A 23,877-nucleotide genomic window follows, 5' to 3' on the forward strand; every position below is an offset into this window, starting at 1 on the left:
GCCTTCCTTAAACGACTTGTGCCACCGTTTTACCTGGGCACTGAACAGAGATTGGTCCCCATAAGCCTCCTCGAGTAGCCCAATGTTTTCGGTACTCGTTTTGTTTAGCTTTACGCAAAATTTGATCGAGTAACGTTGGTCCAACGATCGCTGCATTTTCGCCACTGCAAAATCCTAACACACTTTTAAAACAGCTTTCACGTGCGGGGCGATGTTGACTGCACCGAGAAATTTGATCAGGTTAAACAAAATTTTGTATACACTCATGTAGCTTGTCATAAGAAATCAGCAATAACTCTGCTTTTAGCCCTCCAAGTACAATTTTAACTGTACTGCACTGAAAGATTTATTATGCTGGCGCAATTATCCACATGGTTGTCAATTGATGTCCTCCCAGAAATATAAACATTCTTATTTCTTTACTTAAATACGCTTTTATTTTGGAATGCAACTCATATATGTAGATAATGTGAAATTTTCTCTCAAAACATCTTGACCGGCCAATGATCGAACTCTTTTGCAGTTATACGTACATACATCCATCTCTCGGTGCTCAACATCTGTTACCAATTCAAAATTGTGTGCATTTTACGCGCCCAGCTACAATTAACACTCATACTTATGTATAATCGCTTGCATATATGCCTTTATATATACTCATGTACATTGGTACGCACAGCTATCAGACTTCGCATATTCATCATCAGCATACTTTAGCCTCGTCTACACGTTCAAAGTACAGATATGCATCAATGACGTTTGCACTGAAATTACGCGTAAAATTTTGCAAGTGCTTTCATACATATACATACTCGTATCGGACACATGTACTTGTATGCATACTGATTGTTGCTTGGTGTTTATTACCGTTTGCGTTTGCATGCGTGTGAGCGTGCACTTTTTCTGGTTTGTGTATTTTTTCTACATAATTGTTGAAAACAATTACAAAAACCGCTGTGCTACAATACAAACTTGGCATATTTTCAAAATCAATTTTCAAGTTGAATGCATACAGAAACAGGTACGCACACGCATGCAAACACAGTTCAATATATCAACACAAAGTTAGATATGGAAATAAGAAAATATCAGATACCGATCGTAACTTCAACATTTACTAATTGGACACTAATGCAGCGAATTAACTAAAGGATACTCGTATAGCTGGTAAAAGATGCATTAAAGAACAAGCCAAATAACCACTTTTTAATTTTTGCTGGTAAGGGGGTGCAAAATGCCTAATGAATCAATGCTCCATAAAAGCTGCCGTCGCAGCAATGGTATATCCGGAGACTGAAAACTTCCTCTCGTTTGGAACCGTCGAGCACTCAGGAACCGCTTGCGCATTCCCTCAGAGTGGCGTTCCATCTTCTTCATTACAAAGGTCTATACATATATGCTTGCGTTCAGGTTTCGCTTTTTTATGAGGGAAATTTTTCCGCGAAACTACTGATGATCTTCCACGTTTCCTCGTTACTTAGCATCTTGTCGATTACATTTGTAGTGGTTATGTGACCGACTGCATTCTCCAGCGTTCGACGTTCTTTTTCCCAATGCATGCATTGAAAGAATGCTCAACGGCATCCCCGTGTATATATGTGGGGTGTTCGCGTTTCCCTGTTTTGAACAGGTATTTCTGGAAATAACCGTGCCCCGAAAACATTTGGGTTGTATAAAAATTGACTTCGCCGAAGTCCTTGCTGTTCTATGTGGCGCCGACTTTTATAAGCCTAGCCATCCATCTACCGCGTGTTTCGTTAATCTAGCGGTCTTGCCATAGCCTTAGCATTTCATGCTTTATTTCGTGCACTGTAGATTTGCTAACTCTTTCTTCCATTCTCTCTTGCATTAATGCCCATAGCTTCTTCCTTTAAAAAGCTAGTAAGTATATCGGTTTCAAATTGCTTATTACTTGAACAACTGGTCCTTATACTGTGCGGTAGGCGGACACAACTCTTAGGGCTGCAGTTCGTTGTATCGATGCTAAGAGCTTGCATCGTTTAGCGCATTTGCCCACACTTCAGCTCCGTATAAGAGAACGGAGAGCGTGGTAGCCATCGTTATCTCTCGTTTCGTTTGGGTTGGACCCCCTATGTTTGCCATCTGTCTACTGAGTATGGATGTCATCTCAGCGGCTTTCTTTATTTGGGTCCAGAAGGTTAGTATTGAGGCCAGACTTATGCCTAGATACTTCAGAACCGTTTTTGTGGTAAGAATATAATCAAATAACAATTTGATTAATTAGAGTTTAAAAAGTGATAGTTTCGATCATTTTTTAAAAAATGATTGCGCAATGCTTTATATATTTCTATTCTATATTCGAGGAAGTTTATTCATTCTTCGTTTATTCATTAAAATCTCATGGCAACGAAAATAGTATTTATTATATTTTCTTATCACAGCATGCGATTTGACCAAAATTATTTAGATGGATTAGTTCATATGACATGTTGGCTTACTGCCAACCAAACTATGGCAACATGCTTTAAATATTTAATGTGAACTCCAATGGCGAACTGTGGTAAAACGCTGCCACCATTGTGTACCCACACACATATATGGAAATATATGTATGTATGGATATGTGTTCTTGTATGCCTGTATGTATATAATATTGAGCCGCCATATATACATATACACATTGCTTCCCCACCGCCGTATGATATCGAGTTTGATTGATTTCAGAAAATGTACATAGTAACATAGTCGTTGAAATATATTTAAGGAGGATTTTCAAATCTATCTGTCCATTAGTTTTTGCAATAAAAGTCAAACCTTTTTTGTCCATGTCAAGTAATTTGGGCAAGTCGTAAATTTGTTTTTAGCGAAAATTTTAATTTGTATATTTAAGTATAATAAGAAGTAAACTGATAAAAAAAAAATACAAATTAATAATTTTCAAGTTTATTCAATGCAGAAAATTTTAATATAGAGTTTTTTAAACTCAAGTATCTTCGGTTAGGTTATCTTTATAGGATGAAATATCTTTTTTAAAAATTTTTTTTCAAAGTTTTTTGTTAAGAAATTGTTTTGTTAAAAACTATAAAAAAAAAATTTCGTTAATAACTCAAAAAAACAAAATAGTTTTGGAACAAATTTTTATTTTTCTGTTCAAAACTTATGGGAAATTTCCTTTTTTGTAATTTTTGGAAAAAGCCCCCCCAATTTGGGTACAGTCGTAAATTTTTTGTTTTTGCGAAAATTTGTAGTAGTATAAGTATAATAAGAAGTAAACTGAAAAGTAAAAAAAATATAGAAATTAATAATTTTCAAATTTATTGAATGCAGAAAATTTTAATATACAGATTTTTAAACTCAAGTACCTTCGGATAGGTTATCTTTTTATGATGAAAAATCCTTCTCTTTTGTTAAACATTTTTTTTTTTGTTAAAAAATATAAATAATTTTTTTTTCGTTGATAACAAAAACAAATTGTTTTGGAACAAAAGCTTTATTTTTCTGTTAAAAATTTATAGGAAATATCCTTTTTGTAATTTTTTAAAAAAGGTCCCTCTCAATTTTTTGCCTTTCATTAATAGCCGAGACTCTGCATATGTACAACGAGTCAGTGAAAAATGCCTTGTACCCGCTGACTAATGTAAATACACAGCGAGGCTTCGGTAGAGCAATATTTTGTGCAGGTTCGCTCTACGCATATGAATATAGCTCAAAGAGTTAATGGAATTCTACTATGAAACTTTCAACAATTACTGACAGCCATGAAAGGCTGCCCAAAACATTTACTGACTCAAGTTCGTGCTTCACCTTTGTTGAATCGGTCTTAGGTATGCACTTGGATCGGAAAATGGACTTCCTACCAACTGGTGCCATTCGATTTATCTTTCCTTCTTCGCTGAAGAAAACATATCGTCACTGGCTTTCAGGAATTATTATTAGTGTTAATATTATTATTTGTTAGAATCAAATGATTTTTAGATAATCAACTTTCATAACCGAGCTTTGCTATCAGATTGGGCCGAGAACTGAATTTTCTGTATACAGTAGGTTCTGTTTTTATGCGGTAGATACGTTCCGCAAGAAACAGCATAAAGAAAAAACAGCATAAAAAAAGCTACTAGTTCTATAGTAAAACTATAGATACGTTTCAAATGCTAAAACCGCATAAATCTGAAATAATCGCATAAAAAAGGGCACTAGTCCCATATTATTACTATAGATACGTTCCATAGACCGCATGAATCTGAAATAATTAAATAAAATCGCTTAAACAAAATATTGTATCTTTGAAAATTATATCTTTATATATCTTCCATACTTGTAGGGTTAGCATTTCTGATGCAATCTGTGATGAGTTTTTGCTTAGCTGGTTTAGAATCTTGTTTATATGTACAATTCCCCATAGGTCGACATGCATTTTGTAATTTAAAAAAAAACCGCACTATTTCAAAACCGCATAAAAAAAAGCCGCATAAAAACAGAACCTACTGTACTTATATATTTTTTGCTTTGAGTCTACATTGTAATGCGGCCACTAGTTCTTCTTTGGGATCAAAGTCGAGCAGCTGTCTATCGAAGTGCGAAAGTTAGTTGGGTGTTGGTTTTCAAAGAGAAGGGAACAATATTTTATACTCAGAAAAATATTTTAAATTATTAAAGTTAGTGTTTTGGTGACAATAGCACTAAGGGAGAATCAAGCTTTCTGAAGCTTTATGATTGCTTTTAAGAATATATTTCATAAATTTTTACCCTAGCCAAGACAAATCTATACAAGCTTATGTTCTTTTATCAGCTGATTGGTGCCTGATTGTCAAGGAGTGAGTGTTTGCATTTCCTTTCCATTTTCTAACTACAGTTGAAATTTGAGAATAGCCCACATAATTGTTGCACTTTCAGAATTGATTACAACTTATATGAATTTACTTTGACCACTGAAGGAAACATAATAAAAACAATTTTTCTGCATTTGTTTTGTCCACCTGCGTCTCCAACTGTCACCCATTTATTTACAAATATCTAAAATATCTTTGAAAAACACTGCTTCCTACGACTAGAAAAACGTATCGTATTTTCAATCACTTCTAGAGTTTTGGAAAATGGGTAAAAAGTTTCCACCAGGGTGAAAAAGTCATCCTCAAAGTCATATTTGGTGTAAGCGACCTCGCATTGTGCCGATCGAGTAGAACACTCAATCAAACTCTTGTCTGTCGAAAAGGTCTGACACCACCTTTGAGTCGCTTCATGGTGCTCACGTGGGCATCTATGGTATCTTTTAACTGAGTGCCGTATAGTAATTTTTTTTTTTTTTTTATTATTTATTTACCTTCGACTGAGCTTTCTCTGTCAGACAGATATTTTTTGAATATGAAAAATAAAAACAGATTTTAATCGGTTGGCACAAGGTCCGGAGAACACGGCGGATGATGAAGAACCTCCCATTCATGCTCTTAGAGTGTAGTTTTGACGACTTGTGCAACATGAGGCTTTGCGTTGTAGAAAAAGAGTATGGTTTGACCATGTCGATCAGGTTTTTTCAGTCGATTAGTCTCATTCACGCGGTGCAGCTGGTCAATGTAGAGCTCCTTGTTGACAAGTCCCACAAAACACATATCCTGATCTGCTTTAGATGAATATCCGGCTTGACTCTCGGCTTTGGCGTATCTCCTAGAGCCACCCACTACTCTCTTTGCTTCATATTGATGTATGTACATATAGGCACCATTTCTCATCTCACGTGACGGTTCGGTACAAAGAGCGCTGTTTATGAGTGCGTGTAGCTCGACGGCGGAGGAGATATATATATATAATTGGCGCGTACACCCTTTTTGGGTGTTTGGCCGAGCTCCTCCTCCTATTTGTGGTGTGCGTCTTGATGTTGTCCACAGTTTTAATCTGCCGATTCCCGACTGGTGTGGCGACAGTTCTCCTTCAAAACTGATTTGAGACGTTCTTTATCGAATTCAGAAGGCCTTCCGCTACGAGCTGTGCCATCGACGTCAGAATCGCCATTTTTGAACTTCACAAAACATTCACGTCGTAAATGTCCCGGGCTGCACCGACAACTTTTTGACCTTGATGAAAAGTAAAGAGGAGCAGGTGTCGAAAATATAGATTTTTGCCTGATAGGTATTCCATTTCTGAAAAATACAATTAACATAGTTTTTTAGAGCAAAATCAGTTCTATCGGATGAATACTTAAGCTTTTCCAAACAGTAAAAAAATCATTGTAAACAATAGAAAATATAAAAACGCTATGAACGCTGCCCAACCCAATACAAACTAAGAAGATCAGTGTGAAATGACTAGTACATAAATCAATCAAACCTAGCCTATTCAGCCTTTGTTCGGTGATTGGTGGCAGCTCCTTCTCCAATTCGCGATACACTTCTTAATATTGCTCTACAAAATGGCGGTTCCTATAATTTTATGATGACGCCAAACATCAAAAATGCAACAGGAAGATTTTCATTGTCCACCGAGAAAGTCTGCTATTAAAAATATAGTTCTTATCAGTTTGTGGGTGAGGCTCACATGCATGTAAAAACTAAACATCTTTGGCCGTGCAGTCATTCCGAACAAACAGAATTTTTTTGTACGGTATCTTCAATTCTTGCATTACTTTTTATAGAGAACACATGGGCACATACGCAAATGCAGATTATGTATATAAATAAAACGTGATTTCACGATATAAAAACTAATATTTAAAAGCTTTTTCTTGTAAGAAGCAGATTGCTTCAATAAATTCACTGAACTTTCACCTCTTTCATAATTAATTTAAATTTTGATTGTACGTGCAAATAAATTCTAAAATATGGCATTTCATCGCCTTCCCTCAAAGATAGTCAATGCCAAATTTAATAAGCCTCAAAACATAAAAAAAATATGGCGCATACAAGTACGTACACACTAGGGATGGCATGACCGGTGTCCCGGTTTTTGGATATGCTGGAAATCCCGTCATCAGTTGATATAAATAAATGTAAGGATAATTCATAAATATTTTCAAGCTGAAGTGTAGGTAAGATTTGTACTAAAATCTGCCTGAGGGTAAAACATTATAATTTCGAATACATATATAATTTTTACTGGCAAAGTGGTGTTTTTATCGGAAAGTTTTATGTGCAATAAAATTTATAGTTCAGTAAACTGTAAATGCTCCACTTCTTGTAGACATAATTTAAATTTCTTAAAACATGAGTTTCCGATTGTCTAGGTTCGTGTTTAGTGAAAAATAGAAATTTTAATATAATTTCAAGATAAAAGAAAACATTTTTCCAACTGTCCGATATTCCCTAGCCGTGGTTAGCCCACTAAAAAATTACGTTCAAAAGATTTTTTTTGCCCAAACAATGTCCCAATGTTCGAGCTTTCCTTTTCCTCCTTTAAATACTAAGTACACTGAATAATAAAGTATATTTTGAATTTCACGCTGTCTCTTTCATTCTTATGCCGAAAACTCGAAACGCATTGCATTCGAAACTATTATATATTGGATGACCAGATAACATTTATAATTTTTCCAATAGTTATTTTCTTGAGGTGTAAAAGCCAAAATATGTAGTAAAGTATCCGATTTCATCATATCTCGTTTCACACTAGCTGAACATATGAAAATTATTAAAAACTATTATGAAAATTCCAGTTCTATTGTAAGTACTGACCTCAACAGTACTCACCTTAACGTTTTCCATACAGCGCTTGCCCCTTGGCAGGCAATGGCAATCCTTCGAGTGTATTCCTGTCAAAAAAAAAGCTCCTCATAAAAACCACTTGCCGTTCGGAGTCATCATAGAACTGTAGGTCCCTTTATTTGTGGAACAGCATCAAGACGCACATCAAAAATAAGAGGAGGGGCTCGGCCAAATACCCAATAAAAGGTGTGAGTGACAGTTGCCAATTATACATATATATATATACTCGTATATACCTTCTACTCAAATATGAACGAGACGTTATCAATAAAACGGTCCGCGGATGACATATGGCAAAAATAAATTTTTTGTTTTTTGGTAGGACTGTTATAAGCTTACATGGCAAATTTCAGCATGATATGTCAAATAGTTGGTTTTCTGTGCTACTGTAAACAAGTCAAGCTCGAGTGTGTTCTCTCGTACATCAACCCAAAAAACCACGCCAAAGTCGCTCAAAAATTAAGGTTATGCTGACTGTTTTTTTCGATTACGAAGGTGTGGTGCACTCGGAGTTCCTTCCGCAAGGCCGATCGGTTAACGCTGAATATTATTTAGACGTTTTAAAGCGTTTGCGCGAAAACATTCGTCTTAAAAAGAAGGAATTGTGGGACAGCAAGTCATGGTTCTTGCATCACGATAATGCACCAGCTCATACATCACGTCTTGTTCGCGATTATTTGAACAAAAATAATGTTAATATCGTTTCGCAAGCACCGTATTCGCCTGATATGGCTCCATGTGACTTTTTCCTGTTTCCCAAGCTCAAGTTGCCGCTCCGTGGAAAACATTTTGAGACAATTGAAGTCATAAAAGAGAATTCGAAGAACACACTCGAGCTTGACTTGTTTACAGTAGCACAGAAAACAAACTATGTGACATATCACGCTGAAATTTGCCATGTAAGCTTATAAGAGGCCTACCAAAAAACAAAAAATTTATTTTTGTCATATGTCATCCGCGGACCGTTTTATTGAAAGCGTCTCGTTCATACTGGAGCAGAAGGTATATTCCAATATGTATAAGTATAATCATCACTTCAGAAGGAGCTCATTTTTAGCACAGTGGCTTTCCCAACAAGTCAAATTACCTTTATTTGCGCGAATACGATCGAAAAGTGTTGGATCAAGTAAATCGCTTATACCACGTATTTAATTCCTACTTTTGCTTGACTTATATAAATGGAAGGTATATGGCGTCACATATTCAAATGTATGTTCTCGAATACGACTAGATTCTCGCAGTGCTGATTTACCTATACCTACAGTGCCAAATCAAACAAATGATGCAGGAAATTATGCCATTGGTGACCACTTATACCTCCATGCAGTGCAACAGAAGATGAAATTCATGATCCATGTTGGGAGATTTTTATTGGGTGCTTGCAAGAGACCACCCTTAACTAGAGAGAGAGTTTCTGTCTCAAATAAACATGCGGCCCAATTTTTTCCACATATGTTTTCCACCTTAGGTAGTTAAAATAATGTAATAATTACCAAACGAGGAAAAGTGAAAAATTCAAAGTTAATTATTGTCAATTAGTGGCATTATATAAGTAATAGCATTTGTTTCGGAGTGCTCAGCAATATTTTCTATGAAAACTAAAAACGCTTCTGGTATTTTACCGAAAACAAAGGCTCATAGAAGTTGTATTCAATTTTAAGAAATTTTATTTCGGGACAAATCCCGAAATGCCGGAACTATATTAAAAATATCTCGAAATCTCCTGGCGAATAATCAACTCTAACATTGGCATCCCTAATCAAATCATTCATACGGCGCACAAATATATTTAGCAGGAGTATATTTTTCTTACGTCTTTAGTCATCTGTTTTTTCAATGTACATACATACATACATACTCGTACATGTGTGCACATGCAGATACGTGTGTACGAGTATATCAAATTCTATGAAAATAGCTACATTTTTTAAATAATAAAATTTTATAGCCATATGGTTTAGTGCTTCAATAAATACGATGGATTTAATTAACTTTACTGCGAGTGTCCAAAATATTAAGATCCATCATAAAATAGCGTTGATCACTCACATTTGCCGATATCAAGAGTGGCATGTGTATGGTGTTAGTTGAAGTTAAAAAAAATACATATTCTTATAAAAATTAAAAAAGAGAAGAAAAAACAACAATTGATTTTGATTTGCAGCGAATCGCAATGCTACCGTAGGCGAGTTGAAGCAACACCTACGAAAAGGATTATTTGTTAGAATAATGGCGCCCTGATAGTCGCCAAACAAGATCATTTTCATTCGCAATATTTGAATTGATGGCACGGGGCCCATCATGCTGTTTACAATTTATTATTTTAGGGGTATTATTGTTGGCTAATTTACGATACAAGTTATTATTAATATGTCACCGACATCAACATAAATTTTCACATTCGGACATTTAATCACTTGTAGCATTAGTTTGTTTACGTTATTGGTTAATAGATTTTGTACTGGGACTATTAATTGTTGGTATTCTAAATGTAATCATAATAGAGTCGAATGCGTCAGTAGCAAGAGCACAGTGAAGCAAAGTCATTTGCTGGTGTATTGTTTATTTAACTCAATGAAAATGTTCACGTAGGATTTGTTTCTGAAGGATTTTCCTTCCAAACTGTACATACATATACGAAGAAATCTCTATCAGTGATTATCAAAATAAAAGGAAATATCAAATACACAAATGGTGTGCGTTGATTGTTGTCTTAAGCTTTGTCTCAAGTTTGCGGTTGTCACACAAATCTTCATAGAAAAACAATGTTCAATGCCTTTTAATGTTGACAGGCAAATCCCCTTTTAATGAATACACTCGAGAAGAGTAGAGTTTTGCCAGCCAAAAATCATAATCTTTGACATATGCTTGATGCACAAAAAAATAACATTTCTTTGCAATTGTTATTGAAAAAGAAGGGGAATTATTCTGTTAGCAGGAATTTTAAGCACTTCTTCTCAAATCCAGCTAAGCGTCAGACTTTTATTCTTTCCCAGCTACCAACAACGGGTAAAACTATGAACTATTCATAATATGTGTATGCGATTATAAAGCTCAGAACTCAAAATTAAAATAACAGACTTGCACATGCATCCTTGAAATTTATTTTGTTCAAGGTTCCACTTTAGCTAGACGAGTGTGTCACGAAGTCTTCCTACAAATAGAGAGACATATGAGCGATTGCATATCAAGTGACGCAAGTATCTTAGACATTTTTCTGAAAATTGGTTAACTTGAATTTTAAGATTTTTTCAATGTTGAAACTTTTGCTATAAACAACATTGAATAACTTTCAGTATGATTTTTAAATTTTCGTTTCCTTCTAACCATACTTAAGCCTTGAAATAAACCAATTTTAAAGGAATTTTCGATAATGTCCAAAAGACTTACATCTCTTGGCATGGAACCGCTCTTATAGTTAGTTAAACTGTTCGTTTTCATTCATTTTATAATAAAAAATTGAAGCTATATATACCATGAAATGAGACTTTTTCTCAATTTCAAACGTTTATTAACAAAAAATGGTTACAAATTTAATCTTCAAAATAATAGCCATCGCTAGCGACACATTTTTCCCATCTCTCAGGCAATTTTGGATGCCGCGCCAAAAAAATTGCCGTGTTTGGTCGCAAACCAATCGTCGAACCAGTTTTTGGCTTCTTCGTGAGAATTGAAGCGCTGCTCGGAAAGTGCATGGCCCATCGATGCAAACAAATGATAATCGGAAGGCGCCAATTCTGGTTCCGGTACCGATTCCCAATCATACGTCTCCACCAATTCCCGGGTCGATCTTGCTCGATTTGGCGGTGTATTGTAACATTGTCACTTAATGCGGCACCCATCTTCTGACCTTTAAAATTATGACCATGTCTTTCAAACGTTTGGAAATGGTTTTTTGGGTCACTCCCAACTGCTCTGCCATCATCTCTTACGTTTGACCATCATCTTCATCCATCTGCTGATTCCTCTACTACTTTGAGTATTTAATTATCAGCAGTGGAGTGCATATCGACCAGTGAATGTCTTATCTGGTGGTTTCATAGCAGGGATACTTTATTTTCTCCATGTACATCACCACTACTATCCACTTTGCTCCAATTTAAAAGGTTTACTGATATCAAAATCGTGGACTTACGTCAGCAATTTAGTTGTTCGACATAAAAAAAATAGTGTCTGAGCGATTTATTGTTGTAGCGAGAACTATTTTTTCAATATCTGCTTTAAAAAATCGCATCATAGATCATTATCTAAAATTTCTTCATGATTTACATTGCATATATATATATACATATATGTTTATAAATATCCGTGTAAGTGAAGGGACATTAAATTCACACAAATCGGAGTAGAGGAAATAGTATCGAAAGTGGTTTTAAGATCGGCAAAGAGATGATGTCTCGGTTATCTTATATTTAGGAGGCTTATATCTAAACAGTTAAGTTCCAAATAGATCATTGTTGATAAGCTTTAAACTTTTACACATAATGAATAGATTGAATAACAATAAATAAATTGACAAAACTTGTCAATAAGTCCATGTGCTCTAGTTACTTAAACTACTGAATATTATTTGATTTTCGTAGATATAAATTGACTCTAGCCACTAATTTCACGCACAAGTCGTTTGTTAGTATTTTTTGATGGAGTAAATAGCCAAGTTCTGTTCCACTTGGTCTTTCCAGTACATATCAGGCCTTTCTATTCTTCCCCCAATGGCAATATCGAATATCGTCTGACAGATACGTTGAACCTTTGCACCCTGACTATGATGCTCCAAAGTTCATCGCATCATTGTCTGCATTATTCGATCCAACCAACTCATAAACGTTCACAAATTTTTCACATTATCCTTCTCTCGAATACGTCAAAAGCCAACTCATGAAATGTTGTTGCCGTCCAACCAAATAATAGAGAGGATATATTTGTTTTTTATTAAACCTACGACTAATGTTCCCACAAAACCCATATAAATCCCAGTTTCAAACTTTATACTAATTAAAAAAAAAAAAACAAATTTTCATAAAACTTCCAAACTTTTTACTCAGTTTTAAAATCAATTGAATTTTGATTGAATGAAATGCAAGTTTGAATGGACTCAACCCTTCAAACCCTTGAGTCTGAAAACTGGTTTTTCTTTAATTAATCTGTACTGCTGAAATATTGTACTTATTGTAAAACGATTTTAGAATAAATACTGCACTTACATTTTTAAGCTATTCATTAGTTCTCTTTCTAAATATAATAGTTGAAAATTTTCTTTTATTTTGCAGGCGATTTTATTTTATACTCCAAGATGGCTGTGGAAATCTTGGGAAGGTGGCAAAATTCATGCACTTATCATGGACTTAGATATAGGAATTTGTTCCGAAGCCGAGAAAAAACAAAAAAAGAAATTACTTTTAGATTACTTATGGGAAAATCTAAGGTGAGTACCAATGCATTTCAAATCTTGCTCCCATAGAGATAATACAATATTTATTTTTCATTATTTATTAATCTTAAAAGGAGCCCATACATTCAAATTCAATTTCATTGTGCATCAAATTACTTGTGTAGAGAAATCCCGGTTTTTTTAAGCATATATTTTTCTGCTAAGGGAAAATTGTATAAGCTCACAAGAGATATATTTTTTATGCAACATATTTAAACAACAAGGAAAATTGACACAAGCGAGCTATGAAGCTCATGAAGATGCAAGATACTTTTACAGTAGTAGGTCTGGAACGGCTATGAATATATTTTTTTACGAATGAAAAAAATTCTATAGTGTAAACAAAATTACAAAATCTACGCAAGAACATAACAAGTAGCGAAAAAGTCATAGGTGGGTGAGGAGTACTCACTTTCTGCTAAAAATTGGTTCTTTGGGATCCAAGTTTAAAATTCTTGTAAAATTGCAAATAATGGTTCCAGTTGAGGAAATGGCTTACAAAGTGCACCAAAAAAATTGAGAGAATCCCAATCAAACACTTATTGTAGCAACGTCATCCATATATAAAATAACCATACGAGTCACTATAGCACAACGACTGATCCGTTTAAGGGTCTGCATTAAAGCACATTGCCGTCAATTTTGTGTAACTCCTAAGTTTGCCAGAAACAGTATTAATTTATAAGAAAAAAATCAAATCAAAAACTCGTTCCTCGAATTTTTATACTAATTTTAAATTGTAACAGAACTTGTGGCATGCCCAATTATGTCCCTTAAGAAATACTGTTTAAGGTGGTGTTCACTTCGGTCTAATCAAGACACTTAACTTTTGCTAAACAATTAACTAATCCTCATCGATGAACTGTGACCAGCTACTAAGTTTTTGATATTCAACCACTGTATCGATGTTTGACTAATTTGTCGATATTCAGTGAATTTCTAGATATCCAAGAACTAAGGCGAGATAAAAAAGCCACATACTTGTCGGAGGTGTTCTTAATTTCATTTCAATGATTTTCGTCGACGACTTCATATCATATTTTATTTAGACTAAGCATTTCCTAGGGAGAATCTACAAACTCCCGGGCGGATACCTATTCCTAATGTACGGTGCCCCTCCAAGCTATGGCATGCGTATTCATTTAATTGTACAAACGGAGGGACTTGTAATTAGTTTAATGTCACCTCTGGCAGAAATTCGCTCGGATGTCTGTTGTTGAATGCTAAGGAACAACCGCTGTTAAAAAAAACCTTTTCATCATTTCGCGTTTTAGGTCCAAAGTGGACGGGCCCTAAAGAATGGTAGCATATCATAAACCTTTTTGGCTACGGCGACCATCAAAGTATTAAATAAAACGTATTTTTGAGAAATTTGTTTCCAATAAAGCCAACCTTTTCTAAAAGGAACTTATGGCGTCATCTTTTGAAAATTTTTGAACGCGATATATTACACTCGTCTAATGCTGCTATGACAAAATTTGCTTTAGACCTGGAAAGTCTTTTATCAAAATTTAATAAATGCTTTAAAAAGTATATAATGGACTTTTTATTCCGCAAACAAATTCAACCGAGTTTCCAACTTTGTGAAAATGTATAATAAAAAAAATTCGAAAATCTTCAAAAAAATGGAATTTTAAGAGAAATTTAGAGTATATAGGGTATACAATTTTTTTTACTAACGGTATGAGTGTTTTCTTCCACATGGGAAGCCTTTGCATGGCAGGGTTGCCATTGACTGCCGAAAGGTGACCGTTATTTAAAACATCTTTTTTTATCATTTGCTGTTTCATACCTGGAGGTACGAAACCTGTACACTTCCGAACGTCCAACCTGTTCGACTGCGGTGGCTGTTTACCGTTTATTGGCCAAAATGAACTATTTCTCCCTTGAAATTTTGATGAAAATTTGTTGATTTTTTTTTTTTTTTTAATTTGCATAAGGTTTGAAATTTGAATTTGCACTGATTTAGTGGGAAGATGATCTATATTTTGATAGAAAAAATATTAGTAGTAAATAAGATATATATAAATTTTAAAAACTTATCAATAAGTTCCGGTGCTATAGTTATAAAACGCACTCTATTCATGTACATATCTATATCAGCATGATACCATCTCATTGTGATTTTTCTAAGATTATCAATCTGTATTTGGGAGAATTAATCGATTTAAGTAAACTTAAAGTATTATTAGTGAAGACATCAATTTTTTTATGCTCCCACAACTAAATTCTCCAGTTGAATAACTATTTTATTACCCAAAAAAATATGTTGACTGACGGAAACCTTTTATTTTGACCTTTACACGCTCCACTGCTCGTCTGTTTGTATACTGCAGCCGTCTAGATCACAAGTGTTAAATATGACTGACGTACGACGCTATTTGTAAAAATTATATAATAAATCTTCCCATAGGGTGATTAATTTAGCGCCACCTTGTATTACGCAAATCATTATACTCACTCAAATCATTATACTCTTAGTACCAATTTTTTGGTAATTTTACATGTGTTATCTCACAAACTAATTTGTATGTACGAGCAGCTGCATGTATATTCAAGTATTATATATTACCTTACTACATATTTTACCACATTGAGATTTATTTATTTAGCCTTGATTCTTAAATGTTTACTTTATCTATTTTTTAATTAGGTATCACAATTGGTGGGCTTACAGATACTACGTGTGCGAATTATTGGCACTGATAAATGTGATAGGTAAGTAAACAGCAATTATCGGAAATTTACTATATTCACTGTAATTTGCTACATTCTATTTGAAGTACTAGAATTTAGCCTAGTGCGGCACAACAAAAAAAAAAGAAACTAAAAAAAAAATACCTAACTTGCCATGTGGCATACTCAGAAATATTCAAAGTTTATAATCCCAAACAATTTTTCCATCACATTATCATTATTTATTAGTCTTTAAATGAAATGTATATGTAAATGAAAATTCCCGCTATGATCACCACATTAGTGTAAAAGCTTTTATACATACATATATACATAATACTATGTGCATTTCGGATGGCACAAATTCCACACAGCGCCATTACCATCAATTACCATCCCATACCCAATCAATCAATAACCATCTGTTAGCATACCTTCAACGGATGCAGCCACGATGCGCTAATGATAGTTGATTATAGGAATAGGAATAGGAATTCACTCAATATTTGTTTTTCTCTGATAAACCCACAAGATTTCATCAAAATAAACAACTTATGGTAGTTTGTATGTTTTCTATAGTTTGACCACTGCCAGCCATACAAACGAAAATATACAACATTAATGCTTCCTAAATAAGCGACCAACTGTCGATTATTCCTAAAATACGCTGATCGAAACATGTGTGACCAACCCAGGTGCGTTAGAAAAGGGGGAAGTGAGAAGTATATATTATGTTATATAGTATATATATTTTTTATATAAGTAATTTAGTGAAAATTTATAATTAATTTGTATACTAACGGATGGAAGGAAGCTCAGCAAGTGCAGGTATGTAGTTCTGCACAATTCAATGTGTATGTGGGTGTACATTTATGTATACACATTTTTATTGTCTACCACACACGCGTATAAAAGGCTACAAAATCACATAAATTTCACTTAAAAAATAAAAGGAAGATTTTTCAAACGAAGAAGATAAATAAATGGTTTATTTATGTGATTAACAGTTCACTGATCCCATTTTAGTGCAGAAAATAGTGGCTTTGAACCATGAAACGAACTGCATTTTTTGCGCAAAATAGCCATATTGAAGGAAGGAAATGCATATATATATACATGCATATATATTTTTCGTTACTACTAATATATGTACGTAGGAATTTTTCATTTAATTTCTTTTACATACAAAAAAGAAACAAAAATTTGTTTTAATTTTAATAATTTTAAAAATGGCGCTGAAGTTGACACGACCGAAAAATTGAGCCTGGACGGTGTTGTCCATTTGGCCTCTTCTATTTATCTGAAAGACAAAAGCCAAACAAAAATATTAATGATATAAAAAACTAGGCCTATATCTAAGCTAACCACTTGTTCAAAGCATTTGGAAAAGATCATCAGAGCTAAATATACTTCTTTGCGATCAGCATCAACTTGGACTTGTCTGTGGGCATTTTATAGTTACCAACCTGGCTGGATTCTCCTATTTTGCATTTCTTCATTTAAAACTGGTCATCAAGTAGATGTTGTATACATAAATTTTTTCTAAAGCTCCAATAATTTAGGTTCCCATTTGAATTTCCTTTTTTAGTTAAGGTCCTATCTCTCTAACCAAACCTCATTTGTCAAAATTGTGAGCATCAAGTCACACCCCTTTGTTACCATCTTCTCTATAAAGCAATTTCATTTGACAATGTCATCTAACTTGAACTGGTGTATGCTACCAAGAGGTTAGTGGCCGAGGTAGAAGCCTCGAATATTATTTTTCTTAAATATAGGAAAACCTGTGTACACTGCCACTAAAAATATCCAATGCCGAGTCCAAAAAGCTGCTTAAGCTCTTAAAAAATACTTTTTGATATTGTTTCTTAAAGATCGTTATACCGGCAGAAAGAGCAGTACTTCCTTGATGTTTGGACTCAGCTGCATGTAGCATATATAGTGTATAACGTGTAGAGATCACCAATAGCTACGCATTATAATTGCCCATTCCCATTAATTACAAAAAAAAGATTAAGTTCATTCTATTTTTTTTAAGTTCTTCCTATCTTCTTTTTGTAAATAAAGCAATTCGCTCAATCTTTTCTCTATAGATAGCATAGGTAACTTTGTATTTCAAATTATCAATTAAAGATACTCCGGTCATAGCAAATACTCACCTCCGCATATTAGAAACAGAAAATGACGAGTTTTACTTAGGCATAAGAAATTGTTTCTATAAATTCGTAATGGAATTGCTTAGGCAGAGCAGACTTTGAAGAGATAGTAACTTAACAATTTCACAAATATATTTTACTAGCTTTAACCCGCGGTCCCGCTCGCGTAGGAGAAGTTTTGAGGGATTTAGGATATGTATATAAAAGAATTACAAACAATAATTTCATAGAAAATATTTTTTTATTAATAACCATAATATTACAATACCCGGCATCCGTTGCTATGCCTCGTTGAATAAAATCAAAACAACCAATCAGAAAAATATGAAGCAAAATTATTTTTATTAATTTTCTATCTCAAACCGTTTTTGAACTTTGCATTTGGGTCATAATTAAATAGTGGGAAATAGGAAAAACTATGATTTTTTAGATTAAATTTAAGCAAAAATTCGATTATTATTGACGAATGAGAGTGGTGGCGCGGCCTGGGGGCTGTGGGAAGGGAGTTTCATCATAAAAACATGCCTATAACCTTTATTGGGGGAAAATATGAATGTATAAAATTTTTACGTCATTTGGTGTTGTCGTTTCGTAGTGATGCGCGAACAATGTACAGACATTCACCTTTATAGTATAGATTTAATTCGTTTGCATATTCCAAAATATGTACAAATTAACCCCAATAACTTTACACTGAACGTCTTTATTTGCTCAAGGACCTTTTTTTTTATTTTGAAGCTCTTTTGAAAGTTTCCTTCGCTATACATTTCGTAAACTCATAAACCTATAAGCCGAAACCTATATTTCAAGATGCAGCAAATAAAAACGTCTCAACCGATTGGAGTACTATTTTCTTGCTATAAAACTTTCAAATGTTTTCTTTCACCCTGCACTAATGAAATTTGTTATTTTTTATTTCCAAACCTGTAGAAGACTACCGGAGTAATTTCATCTAATGTGATCCAAGTATTTTGGATATTGCCGCAAATTTTTCTAAAAATTGGTTTAATTTTTTGCTTGAAAAAATAATAAATTTTGAAAACATTTTAGAGTAATTATAAATCGTAGTGACAGCTTCTTTCGAAGGTTGTATTTTGGAAGCACGAGAAAAAACGAAAGAAAAGAAGGCCACCTTGTGAAATTCCATTAAATTAAGTACTTTTTTTCATATTAAAGTGCTCCACAAAAATTTAAAACCCAGTAAAATAATTTTATTAAAAAATGCCCGATTTAATATTGGAAAAATACCTGAAAATTATTTTAGATTAACTGCAGAAATGCCCATAAGCGGCGATAGCTACGAAGTCAGAATATCAACCGGCACGAAGCAATTGGCACACTGGCCGCGATATAAAAGGTACACAAATCACACAGGACATGACCCGATTGAGGCCATGATGCATACAGACACCCAAAAATCTTTAAATATATCTAATTAATAATAGGTCACTCTAATATTGTAACAGAACTTGCCGGTGGAGTAACAAGTAGCGAAGCAGGTGACGCATATGAAGCAAATCAAATCAGAGAAAAACCTATGGAAAAATGATATGGATAACCGCTAAATTTAATTTTGCAAAACTATTTATTAGTGGAGCAGCGGATTCGACAATAATTGCATAAATGCTGGCAATAGGTCACCTATAAAATTTGTGGACTGCAACGGTATATAAAACAGTAGAAAACGTGAGGGATAATTTTATGAAAACTGTCATTGAATGCTGAAAATTTTTATTTTAACTAAATAAATTATCAACTTGCACGAGTTTCAAGTTCGATAATCAATGAATATCGATTGAAACAGAGACAAAAAATTGAGTAGTTATTCCCAGTTATGTAAAAGCTAAATTTTTCCTTCACCTAATACTAGACAATTTCCCGATGAGAGGCAAATTCTATAAGTACACACCCACGTATATATAAGTACGTATCAACATAATATATATACTTCAATAAAGATGAGATAATGAAACATAAATCAAATGTTACTTTTCACTTTGGCATTAAAAAATGAAAAACTTTTTAAAAGTACGAAACTAATGTAGAATGGAAAAGTTTTTTTTTTCAAAATTTTAAACTTTATTATTACACAGTGTGGACATTGAGGGATTAAAATATTTGTGTGCAAATTATTTTAAGAATCGGCAAATTTCAATTTCATTATTATTTTCATTGCTATTGGTGTTCATTTATGTATAAGGAGGCGTTTACTGACGACTATAATGTACGGGCTATAATGTACATACTTACATATGCTATAAACCTGTTCGTCATGTGGTATGAGTAACATTAATTGAAGCTAATTTAATTTCCTGCAGTGAAAAGCACAAGTACTTGCATCACTTAATATAACTTGATAATGAAATCCGTTGATTTTTTCCATTCAATTATATAATATAAAACTAATTAGGTAAAATTTATACACCCATGAACTACTACAAAGTATTTGGACACTACTAAGCACAAAGAAACTTGCGCTTTGATAAATTTATGGCTGTGTTGATACGTTATTGTAAATATTTAGATATATAACTATAAACTTGTGTTGATATTTTCAATATGAACTGAATTTAGTTCTACTTAAATTGTGTAAAAAGAGTTTTAAAAAATTGTGGTAATTTATGCTAAAAAACACAAAGATAAATTTTCTTCTTACATTATTGTGTATGGTTGTGCTCATGCTCGCCTTTGAATTACTGAACTTTTACATTTGCTACGATGATCGGCTGTAACTATCCCATAAGCATTAATTGTTTAGCTATTCCAGTTGAATGGTTTGTGAGTGGCAACATTTTTATAATTTTTTTTAATTCTGTGTGGGAATTTTTTCTTCATTCATGGAAATGGAGGTTCGTAACTAAACTTATAGGGTCCGACATTCGAAGTGCAACCAATTAAAAATTTGGAAAATTATAATACTAATATAATATAATAATAATTATTCAATTCAAAGTACAAAATGTGCGAAAATAATATAAAATTAAGAATCAATTTACTTTGCTCGATACGACCATCTTTTGCCTAGAGTATGGCCATTTTAGCCCACTCTTGGACAATGGCTTTTTCAGTGCCTCGAGACTGGTGATTCTTTTAATTCGGACTTTGCTCTCCAAAATGACCCAAAGAGAATAATTCAACGGATTCGCGTCATTCCCGACAATATTTCGCATTGACCTTGACGCCAGGCTCGATGAAAACGATTGGAGAGCGCCCATCTGCGGTTACAGCGGCCCAAACCATTACTTGTGGCGGTTGCTGCCTGCTCGTGGCCAATCGATGACTCAAATTCTCGTATGAACGGTCGGTCAAATAAGCCCTATCATCTTGGAAGCTTACGAATCGCCCAATTTGAAAAATTTTCTCGTCACAAAAACACACATAACTCCTTCCCTCTCTCATGTCGGACTTGTTCCTGCTTTGGTGTGAGATCATACGCCTTTTGGATTTTGTAAGGCTTGGTTTTAAGATCATTTTTCAGTATGCGGCGGATGCTATGGTCAGATTTTTTTAGTTCTTTCTCTTTTTCGCTTCTTCACTTCTTCACTTTTTGAACCATTTCACGTGGCGTTGCAGTCTTTTGATGACCACCTCCATGACGTTTCGCGATGCTATCAGTATCATTGTAACGAGTAATGGTGCGATAAATAAAAACTTAATTTACTTTAAGGTGCTCGAGCTCACGTACAATCGCTGGTTGTGATTTTTCTGTCAATATTGTAAACAATACTTTGGACTGCCAACTAACAGAGCTGTCTGTCTATGCCCGTGCAATCATTCGTTCACTCGTTCGAAGGCCGGACTCTGTATTTGTATAAATGTAGCTGTGAACAACATATCTTTTCTTTAAAATTGAATATATACAAATTCAGAATCGAATTGGTAGTTTTAGAGATATTCTAAAAATTAAATTGAAATTTATATCCATTTTAGAGGAGAAGGTTTGCTTTATGTTACTTAAACTCGGTAACAATGGCCGATTATTCTCAAATTTGTGCTGTAGACTTTACTTCATTTTGAAAATTTAAATATATTACAATAAGAATAAGCATATAGAAAAGCATATTTTCGGAGAATATAGAAAAAAGTAGACAATATTGAAATCAAAAGAAGGATTTCAGCCGCTTTAGCATAGAAATATTTTTAGTAAGGCATTTTGAGCAATTATCGAAAATAATTAAAATCATTAAGTTTGTAAGATAAATATAATATTAAAATACGGAGTTTAAACTACAGGCAATTAAAAACACTTGACCTTAAAAGTATTTTTAAATAGGATTACCAGATACTTAAAGAAAATTGAATTAATTAAATAGGAAAATTAAAAATATGTTATATTATAATATATTGAAATATTGGAAAAAGAAAAAGGGTTTCATAAAGCTTTCAAATGCATATATATTTGAATAGAGTTGACAGCTTTCTAAAAATTAAAACGAGTTAATTACATATGTAAGGTTAATAAAACAGTTCAATAAAGATATTAGCTGAAGGGCATTTAAGAACAATTAACTTTACAAAGGTTTTTATGTTACATTGGGTTGCCACGTATCTAAAAAATTAAATTAACTAAATACGGGGAACAGAAAGTAAAGTGAAAGGTATACAAAAGTACTTAAATAAAAAAATATTTTCAAAAAGGGTTGCCAAATATCTCGAAACTAGTGAATGAACTCTATATGGTAAACTAAAACGTAATACAATACTGATATTAAACAAAAAAGAGCTAAAAAATCTTTTAAAACGTTATCATTTTGAATAGGGTTGCTAACCAACTTTAAAAATAAACTCTTACAATATGGGTATAAAACAAAAGGAATTTAAGAATATATTAATTCAGAAATGGCGCTTGCACCCTTTTTGTGTGTTTGGCCGAGCTCCTTCTTCTATTTTTTGGGTGAGTCTTGATGTTGTGCCACATAACGGAAGCTCAGGGCCACTATTTTGAGTTGTGTGTATTTGATCTAGACACGAATTGCTTCTCAAATGGACAGTTTGACAAAAGGTGCAGGTTCTAAAGTCAGAGTGAACCAAACAAACTGCCTGTAATATTTGCCTACAAAATTAACATATGCATAGGATCCCCAAATATGTACCTAATATACTTATATTCACAGACACTGTTGCATTAGTATTCGAACATTTGTTTTCTCTTTTAATTCTTTTCTATATAATCAAACTAAGCCCCAGCAACACCGAATACAGCCAATGTACTACATATTTTTTCATATTTAAATTTATAATATATAAAAATTTTTGATCCATATATCCTAATTATAGTTTCCAATATTCGTAAGCAATAAAATTTAAATTTTTTCTCTTTTCAGGTCAAATGTTTCTTATGAATCGATTTTTCGATGGCGAATTTTTGCAATTTGGCTGGAAAGTTATAAAATATATGGAGGATGATCAAGAAGATCGTATGGATCCCATGATCTACATTTTTCCCAGAATGACCAAATGTACATTTTTTAAATACGGTTCTAGTGGGGAGGTAAGTTAAAAAATTCTGCAGTGTGTTTACAATAGTTTGTGTTTATATACAGTTGATATTCGATAACTCAAAAGAGAAACTGGTAAAATGAACAAGAATTTTATGCAAAAGTCATATATTGCTTACCTAAAATATTTCGTATTACTTTAAGAGGAATACTTGAACAACTCTAGAACAATATAGAGCTTAGATAGAAGGGAGTACTATTGTTGAAGGACTCAGTATTTCGTATTTATATATACCTATATACAAATATATCCATACTTATTTTTATCTATATTTATTAATCCGAACGGCAGATATTTTTTATGAGGAGCTTTTTCATGGCAGAAATACACTCGGAGGCATGCCGTTGCCTGCCGAGGAGCAACCCCTATTAGAGAAATACTTTTTTTCTTTTTGGTGTTTCACCGAGATTCGAACCTACGTTGTCTCTGAATTCCGAATGATAGTCACGCACCAACTCACGCGGCT

The 23,877-nt window shown here is 33.6% G+C and overlaps 1 protein-coding gene across 1 annotated transcript in view; it reads left to right on the plus strand.

Annotated features, from left to right (window-relative positions):
• LOC129238919 (innexin shaking-B) overlaps positions 1-23,877 on the plus strand; it is a 234,272-nt gene that overhangs the window by 205,750 nt on the left and 4,645 nt on the right. The window contains 3 exon segments of the mRNA XM_054874153.1: positions 12,923-13,077; positions 15,737-15,801; positions 23,237-23,403. Of these exon segments, the coding sequence (XP_054730128.1) occupies positions 12,923-13,077; positions 15,737-15,801; positions 23,237-23,403 (387 nt within the window).

The sequence above is a fragment of the Anastrepha obliqua genome, chromosome 2, assembly GCF_027943255.1.
Source record: "Anastrepha obliqua isolate idAnaObli1 chromosome 2, idAnaObli1_1.0, whole genome shotgun sequence".
In the NCBI taxonomy this organism is placed as follows: Eukaryota; Metazoa; Arthropoda; class Insecta; order Diptera; family Tephritidae; genus Anastrepha; species Anastrepha obliqua.